General features: G+C 36.3%; 1 protein-coding gene across 1 annotated transcript in view; it reads right to left on the bottom strand.

Annotated features, from left to right (window-relative positions):
• Positions 1-19,542, bottom strand: part of PDE3A (phosphodiesterase 3A) — a 326,043-nt gene that overhangs the window by 43,001 nt on the left and 263,500 nt on the right. Inside the window, 3 exon segments of the mRNA XM_017888601.1 lie at positions 3,090-3,309; positions 11,607-11,722; positions 16,949-17,103. Of these exon segments, the coding sequence (XP_017744090.1) occupies positions 3,090-3,309; positions 11,607-11,722; positions 16,949-17,103 (491 nt within the window).

Consider the following 19,542-nt stretch of genomic DNA (forward strand, 5'->3'; position numbering starts at 1 on the left):
TCAGGAGTTCAAGACCAGCCTGGCCAACATGGTGAAATCCCATCTCTACTAAAGATACAAAAATTGCCAGGTGGGGTGGTGGACGCGGTAATCCCAGTTACTCAGGGAGGCTGAGGCAGGAGAATCACTTGAACCTGGGAGATGGAGGCTGCAGTGAGTGGAGATTGCAGTACTGCACTCCAGCCTGGGTGACAGAGCGAGACTCCATCTCAAAAAAAAAAAAAGAGCCTCATTGTTAGATTTATTTATTTGGGTTATGATATTTTCGTGTCTAAACAGAAATTTAAGACAGGATAGGTTGAAATAAAATGACAGTATATGAATTTTATGTTTTGCTACAAAATAAAAAATTGACTTCTTTTTTTTCAGATTGATCAGTTACTTGTTAAGGCCCTACGGAAATGAACAAAAGAGGGGTGCATTTTGATGAAGAGTGAATGTATGACTGACTACAGAGGATGCTGGTTGAGAGAAACAGGCCCCAGAGGTACGATAAACCACCAAGAAAACCAAAGTTAAGAGAGGTAAGCAATGCCCTCTACCAGAAGGTGTTGGAGGAATGAAGTTTGACTGTTTCAAAAATTAAACAGTAACCCCACAAATGGCCTGACTCGGGCCATAAACTGGCTCTTCCCTCTTCTATCTTGTTTAGAGACTTCATGATTAGATTTTGATTCTGCAGTTCGCTGCTGGGTTCTTTCTTTCTGACTAATATTACAAAGGGTCTCAGAGGATTTTCTTGTTTGTTATTTAACCACAGACTTCCCACTCTAAAATGAAAAAAGTAGTGATAGCTTATTGTTTAATATCTTAAATAACTCATCATTTTTTTTTCCTGAATTGTGCTTGTGTGTGCACTAAGAGAAGAGCATTTTCCAGGAAGACTGCATCTGCATACTAAGTAACTTTACTTTTCAACCCTTGAGTGTAAATAGAAAAACATTACCTGTAAAATATTTCTAATTATTAAACGTGCCAGTTTGGGTTAGAGAATAAAAGAAAATGATAGGACAAAAGGAAAAGAAAGGAGATGGAATTGGTAGGCTTACATCCTTAGACGAAGCTCAGAAGAAGTTGAGTTTATTAGCCTTAAAATTTTTCATTGCAAAGTAATACCTAAAAGGACCATTTAAATTAGTACTTCAAATATGCCAGCTCTCATGCCAGAAAAATAGCTTGTTGCATAGACATTACAGCAGCCAAGAGACTGGGATTCAATGCCAAACTCTTCAAGTTCAGCAGGGGAAACCACAACAATTAGTCGTGTGTTTCTGGAGCTCTCTGTGCCTACATGGGTGGCTGCCTTTAAGGCAATAATAAAACCTGGTTTGAATTACAGATTTATAAAGCCTAAACAAATAAAACACACACTACTGGATTTATAAACATTACTGAACAAGTAGACAGTGAAATCCTCTTGTTTTTCTCTGAAACCTTATATAAAATCCCATTGCATTCTTCCTAAGAACACAAAAACAAACAAACAAACAAACAACAACAACAACAAAAAACACAAAAAACTACACTATGATGAAAAAAGCTATGTGAGTGGTAGAGCTTTTCTGAACATCTCTCTCCTTTCTTTAGGGGACTTATTTCCCCAAAGTCCGGAACCCACAGTGGGAGACTCTCCCTAAAAATGCTGAACCCAGATGTCCTTGATGAAGATTACTCCACTGGGCTTCATCTTGGCTCAGGGTGCATACAATAAAACAATGTTTCTTCATTGTGTTCTGCCAAACGTTAGATCCGTGAGCAATTCTTGGGTGTTAACCCAAATAAATTGGTTCTGTGGTCAAATAAACTCAAAAAACACTAAATGAAACAACAAAAATAAATAAAGAGGGATTCTTTTAACAGAGCTTCTCAGAGCTTTTAATAAAGCCATGTGTGTTGTGAATTTCTAACAGGGAAGTATGATATATCTTCTGAATATTTTACTACAGAACTTGCTTTTCTGTGGAAAAGAGATGAGATTAATATCCCGCAGAAATTATTTTATTAAAGAAACTCATAGAAGGCAGCAGAATAACTTTTGCATAGTAGAATAACTTTGGCTCTGGGCGAACAAATGAAAATAATTTCTCATTTAAAAATGTCAGTAAAGAGAAAGGAGGTAAAATAAAATTATAAAGAACATTCATTTAATTTATAGAGCTTATGAGTAAAAATATGAAAATGAAAATTATAAGGCTTAATATAAGTTGCTATTTCTTAAAGCTGAATATATTGAAAAAATCTGAGTCTGTGAAGTAATATTTGATACTAGAAAACCAACATGTTACTCATTTATTCAAATAGTTACCCTCATCAACTTCAGAAATGAAATACTATTTTATTCAAGGTACTCTCATAGTTAAAACACTCAACTGTTTTCTACTTAAAAAATACCATAATGCTTTAAGATCAATTATTCAAGGTATTAGTGAAGAACAATAAAAATACATTAACCAGTAAGAAGAGATAATTATTTCTTGTGACAACCTTGGCAAAATAATTACTCTAGCCATGCTAGGTCATTTTTTTCTTAACCTCTGTGATAGATAACACTTTGTAATTTTGTTTCAACATGATAGAATAGCACATACAATTGCTTAAATTGCATTCAGAAAACTATTTGAGTCCAGCCATCCTGTGCGATGTATTATTCACACATTTTTAAACTCTAAAAATGGGAAATGCAAACTGACGATTAAATATGGCTAATATCAATGTAACAAGTTCCCTGGAGAACAAGTACAAACATTCCAACAAAGTGAAGCATTACAACAGAATATTTGATATCATTTTTTAGTTACAAATTTTCTATATTCACCATCAGGAAACAGGCAACATATACAGCTAATGATTTTGTATCCTCTCTAAAGATTAGCTGTATGAACTGCATGGATTCTAAACTTTGTTAATAGAAAACTAGTAAAACGTAAGTTTTTATTGTAGCCTACTCAACACAAATCACATTATCCTATACTTGGTTGTCAACTACTTTGACAAACCTACCCCAAGCTGCGTGGGCTGGTGGTAGGTATTTCTAGGGAAAAACCACCATCAGTTTTATTATTAAACTTCAGTTCATAAAAAATCCTTACCTGCTACATATAACAGGTGGAGTCAGGATTTGAGGGGATAGGTCAGGGGCACTCTGAGTGTAAGTTAAGGCCCTGTGAGAACCTAGACTTTGTTTGACAGTTGTGTCAGCAGATTCTGGAAACTGCACTGCAGAAATTTTGCTGACCAGGCTGCTGGCAGGAGTCCCTTGGAGAGGTGAGGAGCAGGGCGATGAAAGAGGTGAAATTTTAGCGAGGGCACCTAAGAAAGAATGAGAGTTAAGTAACTAAACAAATGTCTTTAAAATGCAAAATTGCAACTGTTGAACTTCACCTGGACTCTTACAAACTCAGTAACAACCACGTGCCTGCTCAGGTCACTGGGCTGGCCTCCCCCACATACCAACATCTGAAGCCAGTGCGGTTGGGGTGTCTCCACAGCATTAAATGGGAGGAATGAATCATCATAAAAAAATAGTGGCAATGTTGACACATACAGTCAAAGCCTTGGTGTCCTGGAGTAACTTCAGGACAGAAGGATATTATTTTCTCCTCCCATTTTTGTTTCTTCTTGTCATTCTGACATGGAAATAATAGTTAAAATTTTCTCATGTGTTGATTTTCTCTTAGGTTGTGAAGGTTTTAGCAGGAACAGGATCTGCTATTGTTTTAAATATTAACCAGTATCTGGGGCAGAGTTCAGCAGGCATCAGATGCTTAAAATATGTAAATAAAGAAGATGCATTACTGAGAGGAAATTAACCTTCTTAACTCACAGTTTCAGTGAAATAAGACCTTTCAGTGTGAAAGACTGCTTTGATCAAAATAATTTTTGAAGAAAACATTTTAAAATGTAATATAATCCATTTCAGATCAAACAATAGACCTAAAGCTTCCATTTCAAGTGTGGATATTTGCGCCAAACTGTCTGTATTTACTCTCGATTGTAAGAGTTTTACAGGACACTGGCTTAGATTTCAAAGTGTGGCTGTTGGAAGACAAGGAAGATGTCTTTTGAAGTTACTGTCTCCCAAACACAGAGAAGGCAGCCTGCACTTAAAATGGAAAAAAGGAGAGGAATAACTTCTGGCCAAAAACCTGCTTACTGGTTTTCATGATTTTACGGCTGAACAATGTACTGTAGGGCAAATGAAATGACATTATTAAAAGTCATTCTCTATTTCTCACCACTTAGGAAAATTTACAGCCATCCACCTTCACATCATCAAATTATGTGTGTGGTTAGCTGGCAGTTGGCTTACAGCGAAGTTTGCTTCCAGGATCTAGCTTCCTCAAAAGTTTGATTTGTCACACCAAAGGTTTTCTGGTCCACTGAAAAGAATATTAAGTTTGTTGAGGGAGTTTGTGTGTGTGTGTGTGTGTGTGTGTGTGTGTGTGTGTGTATAATTTTCTTTTTAATTTCTTGTTGGCACTGTTATTTCCTTTTGTTGTTGTTGTTGTTAAAGATGAGAAATCTCACTCTCCCCTTGCTTCAGTGTGAAAAGCAGCACTCCCTTCTAGTTCTTTCTCAGCATATCTATTGTTGATTCCTAAGCAGCAGCTCAACCCCCTCCCAGCCTTTATACTAAGCAAACAAAACCACTTGGACCCAGAGAGGGTAAAAAACCCTCCCAAGGTCACAGTACTAGTACATGGAAGAATATAGAGTAAACCCAGCTATTCTTAGTAAAATGAGGCTTATAAACCAGTACCTCTATCAGAGATTATCCAAGGGGGAAGTAAAATCAATGGCCTATTAGGCAGCATTTGCATTGCTCCTTATGTCATGCCTAATGGTTTTTATTTGGGTTTCTACTTCTATTAAAAAGACTCAGTTATTTTTTCCAAAGATAACGACAAACCTTCACATTACATAGTATCCTGAGCCAAAAACAAATCAAAACAAAAAATTAAGTTCACAAAGGTTTTAACTCAGAATTTCCCAGCCAATGTATGATTGCGTGCAGCAAGTGGGTTCCAAGTTTGCTGTGCAGTATTAATGGTTGAAAATATTTTTTTAAAAGAAATATTTTATTTGGAAACTCTAGAATAAACTCAATTTTAATATTATCTCCAACAGCTTATAATTAGTTTTCTCATTATAATTTTATAAAATAAAGCAAATCTAGTTTTAAAACTCAAAATCCCTTCTCATTTCTCTAATGCTATGGTATTCACAAATACTATTACACATATATGGGTGCTGTGATGTAAAGGTTAAAAAGGGTTGGTCTAATTTTGACCACTTTTTGGATTTAGACTGGGACTCCAGATAATCTTAGAAAGGTACTGTGGCCGTTAAGGAGCAGAATCCTAGTATGATGTGGTAGAAACTTTACCAAGGAATCTGTACTGAGTATCTCAAGGATTTTTTTCATCCAACAAGTATTTATTGTGAGTCTTGCTCCATGGATGGAGTAGGGTACAAAATAAAATCCCTGCTCTTAATGGAGCTCCCACCTTTTTAGGGGAGACAGAAACTAAAAAAATAAAGTCAATAAAAAAGAAAAGTTAACTTAAATTCAAGTAATAGGAAGAAAACAATGCACAGGGTAGAAGGCAGGGAAGAACATAAATGCTCTTTAGATAGGATGGACTGGGAAGGCCTTCCTGGCTGGGAAGGGATAGGGGTGGGTAAAATTTGAATAGAGGCCTCATGAAATACAGAAGACATTTAGACAGAAGTAGCTGGGGAAAGCACATTCAGGAAAGAGGGACATACCTGGGGGATGTCAGAGGAGCAGTCAGGAGGTCAGTGGTTGGCAGCTTAGCAGAAAGGAAAAAGAGGGGCAGGGAACGTGGTCAGAGAGGTTGCTGGGCAAGTCTGGATAGGGTTGGGTAGGGCCAGGGCAAAGTTTTATTAGGTTGGTGCAAAAGTAATTGTGGTTTTTGCAATGAAAAGTAATTGCAAAAACAGCAATTAAAAGTAATTGCTGTGTCATAAGAAAAAGAGATTCCTGATAGACACTGTGTTAGGCAATTCCTTGATTGTTCTCATAGTAAACTGTGAGTTTTGGGACAGTTTTCTACACAATTTTTTTTTTACAGAACAATAGCTCAAAGCCCATGAGAACATTGTCCATTTCTGTCTTGACACCCTGTTTTTTCTGAAGGCAATTTATGAGAAGAGTGATTTTTTTCATTGCTAAGTTTTAGTAGCTGCCAGCTGATTGCTTCAGATACATGCAATTCACTCTCAAACACAAATTTTAAAAATCACACAAACATTAGAGTTCTTGGAACTCACGGATTAACTAAATTTAAACAAACAAGCAGATTTTAAGACATCAAATTTACTGCCTGGGATGAAATTTAAAATAAACCTGTAATAGAGAAGCTCTGCTTCTGTAGCATTAGTCTACATATTTTGAACACTTTTAAAAGCATAACTCGGCTAGGCGCGGTGGCTCATGCCTGTAATCCCAGCACTTTGGGAGGCCGAGGAATGGGGATCACCTGGGATCAGGAGTTCGAGAACAGCCTGGTCAACATGATGATACCCCATCTCTACTAAAAATACAAAAATTAGCCTGTTATGGTGGTGCATGCCTGTAATCTCAGCTACTCTGGAAGCTGAGGCAGGAGAATCGTTTGAACCCGGGAGGCCGAGGTTGCAGGGAACTGAGATCATGCCACAGCTGCACTTCAGCCTGGGCGACAGAGCAAGAATCCGTCTCACACACACACACACACACACACACAAAGCGTAACTCTTGGCAACACTCATGAGAAGCAGGGATATTTCTATTCTGCAGGTGAGAAGCTAAAGTTATAAAAGTGTAAGTTCTCTTTTTTTCCCAAAGCCAAACTACTATTTTTCCCAGTGTGCATTATCATAGTTTACTTGAAGTTTAAAAACAGAAAGAATTAGGATGTACATGCATATTTTGAAGACCGTATCGGTCTTCAAAAAGATAGGGAGATAAATGCAGATAATAACCAAATTTTCTTTATAGAAAGGATAAACTATAAATAAATGATTTCAGATACAGGAAGAGGACAGTCTAAGGAACTGGGAGGAATAACCTTTGGAAGTCTTCAAAAACAAATTTTCTAAAATGCATTGAATGTAATCATGTCTAAAGTTAGAGGGATGACTGTTAGAACCTTTGAAAATCTCATCTGATTTTACATCGCACACTCACACATTTACACACTCACACATGACTGAAGAGATTCAGATAAACATGCATTCTCTCAAATATATTATTTATCTTCACTTTATGTTTGAGTAATTTTAGCAGATTCCAGGAAGAAGACATAGCTCATGAAACATAAATTTTGAATGATTCAAACTGTCCTAATGTGAAATACTTAAAATCAAAACACTTAAAACGAAAATTAAAATATAATTTTAAAATAAAGTCTAAAATGCCAACTCCTTTGAGTAATTCGGCCTTTAATTCCTTGTTCCTGAGAGCATGAGAAAATGTGTGTCAGGACACAAGGAATTTTGGGCAATCAAAGAGAGAAAATAAACAATACTGCAGGGGAATTATTTAAGTGAATCCATCTGTTTTGTGCTATAAAACTCTCTCAGTTTAATTTTAATGGAACAAAAAAGGAACCAGCTTGTCTGATAAAGACATCTCTTTTTTCCATGCCCAGATGAAAACGGACAGCCTGAATATTTTTTCCAAAGCAGAAATTGCATCTAAAGAGAATGCCAAAGAAAAAGAATCACAATACCATAATTAAAGTTCTCTATATTTTCAAATTTTGTATAAGAGAAACAGTCTAGATTATAGGTGTAGAGATATCTGTTATCACTGCAATCGGCAGCCAAACTTACAAGAATCCAGGAAAGGACTACTGCAAATACAGTAACTATAAATTCAAGGAATTTTTAAAGCAGAATAGTATCATGGTAACTCCACAATGTCAGTGACTCATACTAGAAGAGCAAAATTGAAAATACAAATTATATTTGAATCTCCTGCTTTTAAGCTTCAATTAAAGGAGTCCTATGTGATTTCATTCATTTATTTTATATTAGTAACTGCATAATAACTTGTGTTTCAGTTATTTAAAATTAACATTGATTGACTGAACTAAAGGACACTCTGTTTACTTGATTTGCACAAAGAACAGATTTCATTAGTCCTCTCTGGAAACAGGGTATTTATCTTTCTGTGTGTCTCTTCTTACTTCATACTCGCTTTCTCTCCACCTCATTGCCTATTGCTCTTACATGTTTCCTCAGACTTTCTTCACATTTCATTTGATTCCATTTGCTTACACTCTTTGCCACGAGGGGGCTCTTCCCAGCTTCTTTCCATGGAGTTTATGGAAAACCAGGATGCATCACAGTCAACTGCATCAAACATGTCACAACTACTTAGCTCCATCAACAACCCAAACAGGGAAGCAAGGATTTTAAAGCAGAAGGGTCCATCTGATTAGGATAGAGTTGTAATCTCTTTTCGGCTCTCTCATTCTTGATAGACGTTTTTGTCTCTTTTGGCAGACCTTTAGGAATTTAATTAGTTAGATTCAGCATGCCTGGGATATAGGTTATTTTATAAACTTTTAGCTGTGCTGTGACAGCTGTCTAAAGATGCCACAATGCAAAATCCACTCCAAAATGATCATGATAGAAATGTCTTATGCACCTGATGGCAAGAATGGAAGGGCACTCTCACTGTGCCTGTGGCTCTCACTCCTACCACCTGCCCATGTGGTATCTTATGTGAACATTCCTTTCCTTTTACACTTTGCTCTTTCTTCTAGAGTGCAGTCATACAAACTGGGGATCAGGACACAGGAATATGAGGCTGTTGCATCATTTGCTCTGTTATTTCCAGTGTCTACCTAATCATAATTTTCAGCTTCTTGATCTTATCATGTTGGTTATTCAATAATTTTTATGTTATTACTTAACCAAAGAAACAGGGAGAGAAAACCAAATCCTTCTATTATCTTGCATCTACCCAAGGTCAGAGCCAAAAAAAATCCTAACCTTAAATTATGACAATTTGTCATCCTCATTTTTTTCTAGTATGAAGTCATCAGGACAAAAGAAAGTATTCGGGATTCATTGTATGACCTAGAGAAAGCAAATTACTTAACCTTCTTGTTCCTCAGTTTCCTCATCTGAACCCCCTTTCTGAGCTACTCACAGATTTAGAACACTTAAATTTATATTTCAACTCTTGAATTACGTATTATTACTGTCTGAAATTGTAGTTCTGTCCTTAAAAAATCTTATAAAAACTATTCACAAATCTGGAAATACTATCATTTATGAATTTAATGTTTGTTTGGATTGACTCATGGTTTTCAGATTTGTTTAACATTTTTATTAGATCTCAAACTTTCTCTTCTTCCACTTCTTTCTAGAATATATCCATCATAAATTCCTTTAGTAAAGATTTGGCAGATGGTAAAGTTTTGACTTCCTTCAAATTGTCTTTAGTTCACTCCTATTCTTGTAAGATGAATCTGCCAGGCACAAAACTTTAGGTTATCACATTGTTTCAGAACTTTGAAGAAGATATTCTACTGTGTTCTGACTCCTAGTATTTCTGACTGTTCTGCTCTCAGCCTGACTGCCTTTCCTGAAAAGGAAATTTGTCTTTTCTCTGGTAGACTTTAGGATTTTTTTGTGTGTGTATCTTTGGTGTTGTGTAGTTTCACTATTTTGTATTTACGTGTGAGTTTCTTTCCATTTACTAGGCTTCTCCTAAGTATTTTTTGTCTTCTATCTGCTACTAAAACTCTGATTACACATATCAGGTATATTAGACTCTCTAATTTTTCTATATATCCTAAAATCTATTATATTTTCCAATTTTTCATCTGTATTGCTCTCTGGATAATTTCTTCAGATCGTTCTCTACCCAGTTTACTAACTCAGTAGTCTACTATGCTATTTAATATTTCCTTGACTACATTTCCAAAAGTTATATTTAGCTGCTCTGCAGTTACATCTTTTCTCATTGCTATTATTTTCCTTAAATATGTAAATTTTGAATTAAATTTTAATTTAAATATTTTCATCATTTTATAGATCTAGAAACTTGTATTTTTATTTCTGTTAACTCAAACTCATGGTGTTTCTTTGTGCAATTAGCGATCCTGGTTGTAAGCTCTATGTTTGAATCTGATCTGATAAAATCTCATGGCCCTGAACTGGTGATGCTTCCCTTCCAAAAGTATCTGTATATATTTTTGTAGGGAGCCAAGGGGCCCTATATACCTAAAACCACTTTAGCGCTCCTTTAACAAAAAAATTGTTGGGTTTAATGTGGAATTCTCAAATGCAGTTTCTCCACCTTGCTGGAGTCCCAGATGATTCTTCTTAGTACTGAGCTAATCCGCATTTGCCTTCAGGAATATCTCAATTTAAGTATTTGCCTACATTATCCTACATTGCCTGGCCCTGGTGAAAGCTCAATTTTATTAGCAGGTCATTAATAACTTCTCAGTGGCAAAATTTAATGAACATTTCTAAAGAGCAGAGAGGACCAGATTAGTTGTTGGAAAAGTAGATTAGCTTCATGGTTTCTTTTACTGATGTAATTTCAATAAAATGATACAAAAAAGCTATCAAGGCAAAGCACACAATTCTGAGGGATTAGATTCCCATAAAGAGGAGAACCTCAGAAAGGTGAGCCCAAATCTTGTAAATTGTTCTTCCCTTCATAGCACGATTTACTGACTATTGGCATGGAGTAAGAAGTGAAGGATTCAGACAGAGGGGTGCAGCTATTCGGGAGGCAAGCCAGCAGAGCTTTTAGCAATGTCATGAAGCTGATGACATAAAAATTGGAGTTTGGGGTTGCCATGGCAGCCAGAACTTGAATGTTTCATATCTCAGTGGGAAGTGGGCAGTTTTACTTTTAACCATTTGATGAACTCTTAAACTGCTAAAGGCAGTAGATTAAGAAACTAAGGAAGTTACTGAAAATCTCATTGATATTTTCTGTAATACTGAGAAGTGAAACCGTGATTCCAAAAAGGAAAGGTCAGAGGAAACATCCCAGATTCTTAATTGGGCTTCTAGAGGAAAGGCAATTCAGAGACAGAATCTCACAAAAAACTCCTATTACAGGTTTAGGTGAGCAAGAACCCTGAACAAATGAGGTAGTCTTCCCCAATATCATTTCATGTTCCTATCTAAAGCTTTATTATTCTTAATTTCGATATCTCAATTCCCTATCATAGTTCATGTGTAGTAAATGAAACACTTCCTTTAAGTATATATCATACTCCTGAAAAACAATTTTAATAGAGACTAAAACATTGGAAGTTCTATTACGAGACGATGCTACCAGAGATGATTCTTGATGGTAAAAGTGATTTCCTGTGCATCTAATTAGTTCAAGATAGGAACTCTGATACAACAACTTTGAAGGAATCTATATCATCACATAAGGTGGAAATTTAAATAACTAATTGGTTATTGAGACTTTAAAAAATAACTAATTGGTTATTAGAACAGACAAACCAAACATATCTGAATACAGGGCACCCTCAGAATATTTCAACGCTTAAGGTCTGGTTCGTTCTGTGACTCCACACTTACAGTATGAACCCTTCTCCAGTTAAGTTACTTACCTGGTCGACTTTGCTTTTTAGCCTTTACATGGTTAGCTGCAGAAATAGCATAGGATGAAGTAAAGGATCTGCTTTTGGTGAGGGTCATCATCACTGGATTATTCCAAGAATCAGGACTAACAGCACCGACAAGACAGAATTAAAAGAAAATAAAAGAAATTATTCATCAGTTATTGGGCCAGTCTTGCCAGAACCCAACCATCATTTTTGTAATAGATTTGCCAATCTGAGTATTGGTTCAGGTTCAGTGACAGAACCACTGTACTTCCCAGTGATGAAACAGATTATGTAAAAACAATCTCTGTTGCAGGGATAAAGCAGTTACTCATCAACCATACTGGGTTAACAAAGAGGAAAGATAACTTTCTTATTATCCAATTAATAAAAATTAAACACCTTCTCACTGTACTCTAAAATTGCGTTCCTCACAGATTTTCTAAAAGAGGCTTGCAGATTAACTGGTTAAGATGCGGGTGAATTTACATAAGCTGTAAGTGTCATGATGCTTACTTCAGTACTCTATTATTTTGGTGGATTTGTATTCAAAACTGAATGACCATGAAATCATTCAAAATAATTTTTTTTGCATTATTTCCTTGTGACGGAAATGATTAGCAGCAGGCCTTTAGCTTATGATTTCTCTTTACTGGTGATAACCAAGAAAAAAAGTGATTATCTAGTCAAATTCCCTTTTTACAAGGGAATCTGTAAAAAAGGACATGCCAACAATGGAGCTGATGCTAACCATACTGATGATATGTACTAGGTGAAAGGTAATGCAGAATCTTCATCTAGCAAATGCTTTTACCAGGATGTACTTGGTCTGTCTAGGTTGCTTATTGTAAACAAATGTGGAATTAATAGATTCATGGAAAACTGAGCTAGAGAATGTTATGTAAGTCATGCAATTAATGAGATATAAATTTTGGAGGTATTCCAAGACAAAATTTCTCTGTATGTGTTGCTCAAAATTTATACATGTTGAATCTGAAATAGACTCCATCCTAATTTGGGAGAGAAGGGAATTTCGAAAGTTGTGTTGGCAATCTTGGACTGCTCCAAGGGAAAAGTGCTTGGTCTGTGTTTGCTAACACCTGTGTCCTTTCAAGCATTAGTAAATTTGGTACTGGGTATAATCTACAATTTACATAAATACAATTTGACAATTTGATCTTTTGCCAATCTTAGATTGGCAATGTAACCAGGATGTGCCTGGTCTGTGTGGGTGGCTTATCGTAAAACACCTAAAATCGATAGAATTATGGGCTCACGGATGCATGGAGATTGCCATATAAGTTTATAATTAATAACGATAGAATTTGGAGAGGTTCCAGAGCTGAAATGGTTCCCTCTGTGCAAGTAATATTATGCATGCATTGCTTAGAACCCTGATTGCTAAATCCAAACCAGAACATGTGCTAATGTGGAATAAAGGGACTTTCAGAAAATTGCACTAATAGACCTCTCAAAGGAAAGCACGCTAAGCATGAGTCTTACTACTGTCTGTATCCTTTGATTACTAGTAAATTCAGCAGTGGGTAAGATCTGTAATTTGTGTTGAGGTCAATTTGACACTCTGACACTTCTTATCTCAATTTTTTTTTTTTCCATTTCAGAGAGATTTTTTTTCAACTATTGACCCAGGTATTTTAAAACTTCATCTTTTCTCCCCACTTCTAATAGCAGTTTTCCATATATGAGGACATTTGAAATGTGGTATGACCTTCAGCAATTATAAAATGCAATTAAGTAAGGCATAAAAATATTTGTTTGACATCCTTCTCAGAAAGCACATCCTAGGTATTTCACAAGTTCTTGATATTTAGGAAACAATGAGATGAAAGAAACTTTGGATCTGAAACAGATAACAACACTGGCTATTTCCTGGTGGTGCTGGTGCTTTTTAATTTATTTTGCTGGATTGACTAACTGATTACTGTGAACAACTATTATATAGTGTATATGTGGCCAAATGTTTGCAGTTCTCATTACATAATACAGTGAATAGGTTATTACTTTTACTTGTCTAAGTAGACTTTTTAAAGATAATGTCTTACAGTAACTGAATGTTTTAATATATCAGAAAAATATATTATGAAGGTTATCTCAACAATTTACTATTTTTTCAAATAAAATGTATTCAAATAAAATGTAATCATTTTAAAGTTTGCAAAATACATTAGAGTATCCTTAATAAATGCAGATTTAATGAACTCAAGATAAATAACATCCTAGTCGTATCACATTCTTAATACAATTATTGTATTTTACTATTAATACAATAAATCAATGTATTATATTATACATAAATGCTCTATAGTTTACAGGTGCTTTCATATATTGCTTTCTGAGACCCTCACAGTTATCAGCTTTCCATCGTTGTTCTTTATTTCTGGATTCCTGTTTAAATTTCATGAATATGAAATATTTGGATTCCATAAAGGAGAACAGCTTAGGAAAGGCTTTACATGGTTTCCGCATGCTGGCACAGCAGAAGAAAATTATCTATGTGCCTGTGATGGAAGATCTCAATCTTCTTCCCAAAGGTGGTCTTGTGCTCTTATTATCCCCATAATGACTCCATTCTAAGTCCTTAAAGTCTGATCAGGTAACTGTCTCTTTTGCCAAGTTGACTGCTTTCTTTTTGCCTGAATACACAGGCAGGGGTCAATTCCAAGGTCAACTTGGAATGATTTAGGGTCTGATTTATTTCAGCTTTTTCTATTTCTCTAAAGCCTACTTTTTAAAGCACCTACTTGTATTATTCCATCTAATTTACTCCTCCAATTATGTCCAAGCTCCCCTTTTCCCTAATGACTCCTTGTAATTGGGTACAGAGACTCTGGCAAGCTAATGACTTGCCTCTAAGAACACAGTACATTTCTAAGTAGTAGGGCCACGACCCTTCAGATTCTCAGTCCAGTGTGCTTTCTACCAGATTGTATTTAAAATTACCCAGAGCAAATTATCCAGCTGTATATATAAAGGAATATAAGTTGTGTTCCTAATTTTTATTTCTCACTCTTATTCTTCTTTTGATCAATGTAGTCCTTAAAGAGACCCAATAAATGAACAGATATGGGAAGGAATAAATAAAGGGCTAAAAGGGAAGCAATTTCAGGGCTAAAACTCAAAAGAAGGTTTTAACTTTGATTTATGATCAAGCCAAAACTAGCTGTATTTACTGGTGGTATTACTGCCACTTACTTATAAATGGGTTTTCCTGAAAGGGATCAAATTCTATTCAGAATGAATTTCCTTTCTTCACAATGATGAAGAAATTATATTGCTTTCAGATTTTACATCAGTACTTTTCACAGGACAGTGAGATTATGAGATAGTATATTAGGCAGTGAGGAAAACGTATACCCAGGCAAGACATCTATGAGTATTTTTAGGAATGAGAGAATGAGAATGAATGGAATCATATGCTATTCCTTATCTCTATTGTAAATATTTGGATGTATCCATTTTACAAAGAAGAATGACAAGATCTTCGGGCGTTAAGTTCTTAAAAGTTCTTGGAACTTTTTTCCTTGTCATGATTTCAATTTAAACCCTCAAGTTCATCTAATTGACTAAGAGAAGAGAAAAGCAGGGGAAATAGGATTTGACTAGAAGTAACAAAGAATAACAGAAAGAAAGACATTTGACAAGGCATGAGTGGATTTTTGATAGTCATCCTATGGGAAGGAAATCATGAAGCATTACCTATGCTATGACAGTAAACTTAGCAAGGTGCATTGGCAAAATAGGCAGACTCTAATGATACACACTGAAAACGTAATTCATTTTATCAAGCAATAGTTAACAGTAATACTATTCACATTTATCAGTATTTGCTGCTGTAGCAATTGTCAATGATCAATATTTTTAGAGAAAAATATTACCATTGACTTCTAATTTCAAATTTCAAGAAATTTTCATGAAACACTGCATAATCTCTTCTTGTGTTGTTTACAAGTTTTACAAAAGTCCAGGTAATAGGATGGAGTGGAATTTTACTGACATATAAAATACATAATGACATTTGAGTTTGCTTCCTTTTTTTTTTTTTTTTTTGAGATGGAGTCTCGCTGTGTTGCCCAGGCTGGAATGCAGTGGTGCGATCTGGGCTCACTGCAAGCTCCACCTCCCAGGTTCATGCCATTCTCCTGCCTCAGTCTCCCAAGTAGCCGGGACTACAGGTGCCCGCCACCATGCCTGGCTAATTTTTGTATTTTTAGTAGAGACGGAGTTTCACCGTGTTGGCCAGGATGGTCTTGATCACCTGACCTCATGATCCGCCCACCTCGGCCTCCCAAAGTGCTGGGATCACAGGCGTGAACCACCAAGCCCGGCCGAGTTTGCTTCCAATTTTACAGATTTTTTTTTTGGAATACAAATAATATGGAAGAAACCAATTAAAAATTTTTAATCAAAAAAGAGAAGTCAGTAGTCATTAATTCTTATAATCTGAAATATTTCTATTAGTTTCAGTATGGTGGTTTATTTATATCCCAGACTAAAGATCAGGAGAAAATTACTTCTGATATTGCTATCATGTAATACGACATAAATGTGGATATTTTTCATTCATTAGGTTATTGATAAAACTGATATATGTGTTTCAAAAACCTGAAATCATATGGTAAATGGTCTCACAATTAATGGATTTGAATAAAGTATGATAAGTACAATATTTTTATTCTAAATAGAAAAGGACACAGTATCTCCTTCTAAATGCACTTTCCTTAGCTATTTTCTTCAAAATTCTTTTTAGATGTTAATATAACCTTTTCTTTAGTTCTGGTAATTCTGGCTTTTAAGTTGCTTTGAAAAATTGGAATTAATATCCTCAGAAAAGTTTAAATTACCAAATGTTTGAACTTATCTAGGTGTTCTTAGGATGATCTGCTTTTGATTTGTTCTTTTGTCTTTTGTACAAAGCTAAGACAGCTGGTCTTGGCGGAGGCTAGTGACTGGGCTAAGGGCATCTCATATCAATTGCAAATGTCAAGTTAGACGCTTTTGATTTAAGGATCCCAGTATGAATCTCAATGTAGATAAAATTACCTACCTTCGCCCTGGAGCTTAACCCTTCCCCTCTAAGGTCACAATGGCAGAGATCACATCAGGTCATGCTTTCCACTTATATTTACTGTCACACAACAGATGCTAAACCTAATTATCTGATGTTAACCCCTATACTGCTCTGCATTTAAACCATGTACCCTTTCCATGTTCAAAGCTGACCTCCAACCAAATGTAATGGGTTAGCCTTCCTTCTCCTGTAATTTACAACTCATTTTTGGCAAGTAACTTCTCTAAGAGACATTAAACCAGCAGGAGCCGTATGCCACCTGGATGAAGGTGCTTCCTGCAGTTTGATGCTGGTGCTGCGGTCTCTCCGTACTGGTGCAGGCTCCAAGGTAGGTAGACCTGTGGCCGAGGTGGTGGTGGTCCAAGTGGAAGAAACTCTTCTCAACAAGCCAGGGGGCAAACTCCTTCTCAGGCGCTAGGAAAGAGACTTGACTTCATTACCAAGCATATTTTATATCTCTTAAATTTTATGTACTATAATAGAAGGAAATGAGCTTTTCATTGGAAATGAATGGACTAAATTATATTGGTTGAATATCACCTATCTAAAATTTGAGTGCTCAGAAATTTAATAAAAGATTCTCTGGCCAAAATGAACGCATATCATAAAAATCAGCAGCCAGGCGCAGTGGCTCACACCTGTAATCCCAACTCTTTGGGAGGCCAAGGTGGGTGGATCATCTGAGGTCAGGAGTTTGAGACCAGCCTGAACAACATGGCGAAACCCCGTGTACCAAAAATATAAAAATTAGCTCGGCGTGGTAGTGGGTGCCTGTAATCTCAGTTGCTCAGGAGGCTGAGGCAGGAGAATCGCTTGAGCCTGGGAGGCGGAGGTTGCAGTGAGCCGAGATCATACCACTGCACTCCAGCCTGGGTGACAAGAGCAAACTCTGTCTAAAACAAAAATAATAAATAAATAAATAAATAACCTTTTAGGGTCTTTATTTCAATGCTTATACAAATACGTGATTATAGGAGTGAGTCAATTACCTCTGGGATAATTTTATAGTTATATTTATTCAACAGGATTTACAAACCTATACACACATATTAGTTATTATGAGAAGTTTTTCCTCAAAGATCACTGGTTTGGGAGCATGAATTAATTTATATCACCTTGCACCACAGTCTATACCCCTAAGTATTATTGACTGTATTATCTTCATTTACAAACGAAAGGAGCTCAGTGTAAGAATGTAAGTCTTTCACAAAATGCACCACTTCTCTTATGATTAATGTAACTTAGACATCAGAGATATGGGTAATGTCATCAGTGTCAACTCCTGTTAATAGGAGACCCTGCTGGCCAATCTGCTGTTCCCCTTCTTATTTCTTCTCCCACCATATCCTAAACAGGACATGTAGCATCATCTGCACTGAGATAAGAGTCTGGGATCACTAGGATGAGCACCAACCCTCTAAAGTGAGTCTTGACCTTAAAAGTTAAACTAGGGGGTGCGGTGGCTCATGCCTGTAATCCCATGTAAATCTCAGCTACTTTGGGAGGCCGAGGCGGGTGGATCACTTGAGGTCAGGAGTTTGAGACCAGCCTGGCCAACTTGCAGTGAGCCAAAATCGTGCCACTGCACTCCAGTCTGAGCAACAGAGTGAGACTCCATCTAAAAATAAAAACAAATTAAAAAAAAAAGTTAAACTGAAGGTCTTTTTTCTACAACTTCAGAAACAGTCATAATAGACAGAACCACAACCCACTTTTGTTTGTGGCTAATTACTCCTAATCAACCAACCACACAGGCATAGTTCACAAAGACATTCTGATCTTCCGAAGAAGGTAAAAAATTTTGAGAAATGAATTATATGTCAACTTGGGATTTAAGAATAGCTCTGACAGGCCGGGCGCGGTGGCTCAAGCCTGTAATCCCAGCACTTTGGGAGGCCGAGACGGGCGGATCACGAGGCGAGGAGATCCCACCATCCTGGCTAACCCGGGAAAACCCCGTTTCTACTAAAAAATAGAAAAAAAAAAAAAAAAACCTAGCCGGACGAGGTGGCGGGCGCCTGTAGTCCCAGCTACTCGGGAGGCTGAGGCAGGAGAATGGCGTAAACCCGGGAGGCGGAGCTTGCAGTGAGCTGAGATCCGGCCACTGCACTCCACCCTGGGCGACAGAGCGAAATTCCGTCTCAAAAAAAAAAAAAAAAAGAATGGATTGAAGAATAGCTCTGACATTAAATAGTTTCCAGTGTCTCTTAAACATCTGAATGTGCATCTTAGAAGGTAATTCAGTTGGAAGAGAAAAAGTCAAACACTCTTAAATACCAGGTTTCTTGCCTTAAATCTGTCTTTGACCTCAGGTCTATTTTGAGACCTGAAGGAACCAGTTAATCTCTCTCTCCATTTCCTTGGTCGTATTATACTTAGGTATATCTTTATTAGGGAATTGCATATTGGAAGGAAACTATGTAAATATGTTATTGACAAAGTTATGAAGATCACATTCCTGAGAGAAGAGACGCACAACAGCAGAAGCACAGGTGTTACTGACTGACCATCAGCTCAAAGGGATAGCTGACTGTCTACTAAATAAGTAACTGTGCTGAATATACCAGAGACCACGGACACTGATTTTCTGTCTTTAATATGCCTTATTTTTAATTAATACTGAGATCTAAACTGGGTGAAGATCTTCTTATAATTTGCTTTTGTAAAACTCATACCATATATGTAAAAAGAATAAATGTGTGTAATTTCTTCCTTTTACATATAAAATATATGTTTATAGAAATCACTGAGGACATATTTCACTTTAAATAATCTATAATTGACTAAAACTGTTCGGGGTTCAAAACTGATTGTGTATTGGAAAGTCATGAGGGTATTTTGAAGTATATCATT

The sequence above is a fragment of the Rhinopithecus bieti genome, unplaced genomic scaffold (assembly GCF_001698545.2).
Source record: "Rhinopithecus bieti isolate Rb0 unplaced genomic scaffold, ASM169854v2 scaffold_15769, whole genome shotgun sequence".
Taxonomy (NCBI): domain Eukaryota; kingdom Metazoa; phylum Chordata; class Mammalia; order Primates; family Cercopithecidae; genus Rhinopithecus; species Rhinopithecus bieti.